Genomic DNA, 4,059 nt, shown 5'->3' with positions numbered 1-4,059 from the left:
AAGTATGTATTGGATATTCTAGAGGAAACAGGGAAATCAGATTGCAGACCAATAGACTCTCCTATGGATCCTAATTTAAAACTTTCACATGGACAGAGGGAGCCTCTTGCTGATCCTAGAAGGTATCGAAGACTTGTTGGAAAACTTAACTATCTTACTATCACACGACCTGATATTTCTTTTTCTATCAGTGTTGTAAGTCAGTTCCTTCAAACTCCATGTGATAGTCATTGGGATGCAGTTGTCCAGATTTTAAGGTATATCAAATGAGCACCAAGTAGAGGCTTAATGTATGAAAATAAGGGCCATTCACATATTATTGGATATTCATATGCTGATTGGGCAGGTTCTCCATCTGATAGACGTTTTGCCTCAGGTTTTTGTGTTCTTATTGGAGGAAACCTAGTTTCATGGAAAAGTAAGAAACAAGCAGTTGTTGCAAGGTCAAGTGCTGAAGTAGAGTATCGTGNTTTTTTCTTTTGGGAACAGTGATAATTCCAAGTCATTGAGAAAGTCAATTAAGAGTTAAGATAATAAATTAATAAGATTAAGAAAAATAAAGGTGATGAAAGGGTGGTTCTGTAGTTACTTTACTTCATCCCCACAAACAGAAGCCTCTAAATTATTCATTTCATTCATCCATTCAGATCATCAAACCTAAATATAGTCGAAAGGTTTGCTGACACAACACACATTAATACCCACTTCTTGTGTCAGCATCAAACTCATCATCATTCTGTCACTTCCCTCCTCTTGTGCTGTGTTCTGTTCTGTTCTGAGTGGGTTTCATTAAAAAAGAACCAAAAATTTCTCTATCTGTTTGCAGTTGTGTCAGCTGGGGATTGGTCAAGAAAAACATTCTCAAAAAAAATCAAAACAAGGGGAAACGAACTCTTTTTTTTATCTAAAAACCCAATCTTTGTTGTAAAGCTCCAAGCTTTGTGTTTTTTGATATGGAGTTAGTGCCATATTCAGGGGACCCAGATGGGAAACCGAGTTCTACAACTATTCCATGGGAGGACATGTTTAGATCAGCCTCAGTTCGTAAGCCTTCGCCAAACCCTCCGCCTCACGCGCCGCCACCTGAAGACCACGCGCCGCCAGCGCCACAGCCGGAGAAGGGAAAGTCCACTGACCCAGTTCATAAAAACACATTGTCTGGTGATCCTCAGGTGAGACTTGCTCTATACATAGCCATGGCTCATGCTGGTCTTGCTTTCACTATTTTTATTCTGTACTTTATATGCAAGTTATTGCAAGAGTATCTTAGGCCAATTCAGTGGGCCATATTGTGCTCAATTCCACTGAGAGGTATTCAACAAGCCCTTGTTGCATTTTGGAGTGAGCCCTTGAAACTTGGCCTTACTGAGACTGTGCTTGCTATTCCTGTTGCTATGTTTAAGGTTTTCATTGGTACTCTTGTGGATATTAAGGATGTTTGCTTAAAGGTTTTTCTTAAAAGATCAAAAAGTAATCGTTCTATAGGTAATCGGACTGGATTTTCGAAGTTACTTAGGTGGCTGGTGTCTTTTGGTGTGTTTGTAATTGCTTATGAGAGGATTGGTGGTTTTGGATCATTGGTGATACTTGGTTTGGGATTTTTGTTTAGTACTAGAAATGTCGATTCAACCATGTCGGCTGTTTCATCATTTAGGTCTAATAGTTTTAGGCGTAGTCCAGTTAGCGCATTTTTCACACGAGGCATATTGAAAAGGTTGGAAACCATTGTAGCAATTGGGTTGATTGTTGGTATGATTGTGGTGTTTTTGAGTGGAATGATATTTTTCTCTTATAAGATTGGTTTTGAAGGAAAAGATGCTGTGATTTCAATCAAATCACATGTTGAGGAGAGTAATTATGCCGAGAGAATGGGTGTTAAACAGTGGATGGAGGAGAATGATGTGCCCGGAATGGTGGATAGATACACTACCACGGTTTATGAGACCGTGTCTGAGCAGATAGATAGCTTGGCGATGCAGTACAACTTGACTGAATTTGTTACGGGGATTAAGCATTTCGTGATAGCACCATCTGGTAATTCCTCAGGGAAATCAACAGCTTTGATGAGCCCCTCTCCATATGCTGAGAAACTTGTGAGTTTAAGGAAGAGGGTTCACAATCGAGAGTGGGGACCAATTTATACAAAACTCAATGCTATTATTCAAGAATTGACAATCACTAGGGTGGATCTAGTTGAGAAGGCAAAAGGGTTCGCTGCCCAAGGAGTGAATGTGTCACAGCGTTTATTTGCTAGTAGTGCATCAGTTTTAGGTGGTAGTGCGAAGCTTATGTTCTCCATCGGACATTCCATAATATCTGGAGCTGCAGAGGTTTTCAATTTCGTGTCTCAGTTGATATTATTCTTGTGGGTTTTGTATTATCTTATTACGTCCGAATCTGGTGGAGTAACAGAACAAGTAATGTGTATGCTTCCGATTTCAAAGTCTGCGAGGGTCAGATGTGTTGAAGTTATTGATAATGCTGTTTCCGGTGTTCTTTTGGCCACAGCCGAAATTGCATTTTTTCAGGGATGTCTTACATGGCTATTGTTTAGACTGTACAAAATACACTTCTTGTATATGTCAACCATCCTTGCTTTGATCAACCCACTTTTCCCTATCTTTCCATCTTGGTTTGCGACAATACCAGCTGCTGTCCAACTCCTGCTTGAAAGTAGATATATTCATGCCATCATCTTGTCTGTTATGCATCTTCTCCTTATGGAATATGGAGCATCTGAAATTCAGGAGGATATACCCGGTTATAGCGCATACCTCACAGGACTCAGCATAATTGGTGGAATGACACTGTTTCCATCTGCATTGGAGGTAATTGATAAATATTTATGGTGTTTATGATCATGATTTCTCCCCAACTTTCCCTTCGAATATGCAATTCTTTTTTCGGTTTCAGCAATTTGAAAGGATCGTTTTCCAAATGAATACTTAACACTCTGATTCACATCTTTCTAAAGCATATCCCTATTCTGTAGGACACAATCTCATCTTGATTTTTTGATAGTGATAGGACACAATCTGTGCTAATCAGTTTACATGGAACTATTGACGAATTGCTTGATCAGAAATGTAATTGCTGCTGGTTGGTTATTAGGTTTACTTATCTTCTCTAACATTCTGCAGGGAGCGATTATGGGGCCGCTGATAACGACAGTTGTGATCGCACTGAAGGATTTGTATGCTGAATTTGTTCTAGGGGAACCAAAGAAAAGGAACTAGGAGAATGCAGTTTGAGAGCCTGCTTTCTATTCATATTTATTTGCAACCATGTGGAGACCTCATGTACACTAGTTAGAGCTGCTTGGATCAAGCTACAGAAATGGTTGCTGATTAGTACATGATTCAAATTGTTGGCGATGCTTCTTCCTCAGCATGGTGTGCTTCATTATTAATTATTATTTTTTTATATAGTTCTTATTTATATCCATCACTAGAGTATGGCTTCCTTTCCCCTTTTTTTTGTAGAGTTTTGAGGGATAGACTGAAGTTCAGAAGTGTGTTCAGTTTCAAAATTGTAAATTCAATTTGTAAGAATAAGAATATGTTAAGTCCCTATGTTTGGAACATATAGTTTGTGATCCTTTCATGTATGCACTTTGTTTTTATGTTTCAATTTGACATTGAGCACTGAGAAAGAACCACTGTTTTAAAACCCGTCCTAGTTTAACCGAGACCTGGGAACTTTATCGGATCGGGTTAACATTCTTCCTATTCACCCAAAACTTTAGAATTTGGGGTGATAATCGGCAAACAATTGAAAGCCAAGATGTTGGGGTTTTTGAAGAGAAAGTGTCAGTGAGTGCAAAGGTAGTGGTGGAGTTGATTTTCGATGAGTGAATCGATCAGAAATCGAAAAAACTAACGATGACAACAGTCGACTTTTGCCGACGATTGGTGAGGCTAATGAGGGTGGGGTTAGGTGGGTTTTTGTCGGGAGGAAGAGGGAAGTATTTTTAAGGTGATTGGAGGAGGGAAGGGAGGGGGTTGTCGATGCTAGCGTCGGTGAGATCTAGCCTAGAATGCCGACGCCCACGTCGATGAG

At 39.6% G+C, this 4,059-nt stretch overlaps 1 protein-coding gene across 1 annotated transcript; it reads left to right on the top strand.

The window, feature by feature from the left end:
• The first annotated feature begins 584 nt into the window (after positions 1 to 584).
• Positions 585 to 3,634, top strand: LOC116134670. The gene is made up of 2 exons (XM_031420347.1): positions 585 to 2,828; positions 3,141 to 3,634. Exons 1-2 carry the CDS (start codon positions 954 to 956, stop codon positions 3,234 to 3,236), a joined length of 1,971 nt encoding a protein of 656 aa, XP_031276207.1. The 5' UTR covers positions 585 to 953; the 3' UTR covers positions 3,237 to 3,634.
• The last annotated feature ends 425 nt before the right edge of the window (positions 3,635 to 4,059 follow it).

This window comes from Pistacia vera, unplaced genomic scaffold, assembly GCF_008641045.1.
Source record: "Pistacia vera cultivar Batoury unplaced genomic scaffold, PisVer_v2 Contig290, whole genome shotgun sequence".
NCBI lineage: Eukaryota > Viridiplantae > Streptophyta > Magnoliopsida > Sapindales > Anacardiaceae > Pistacia > Pistacia vera.
The sequence above is the reverse complement of the archived record's forward strand: the minus strand, read 5'-3'. Positions and strand labels throughout refer to the sequence as shown.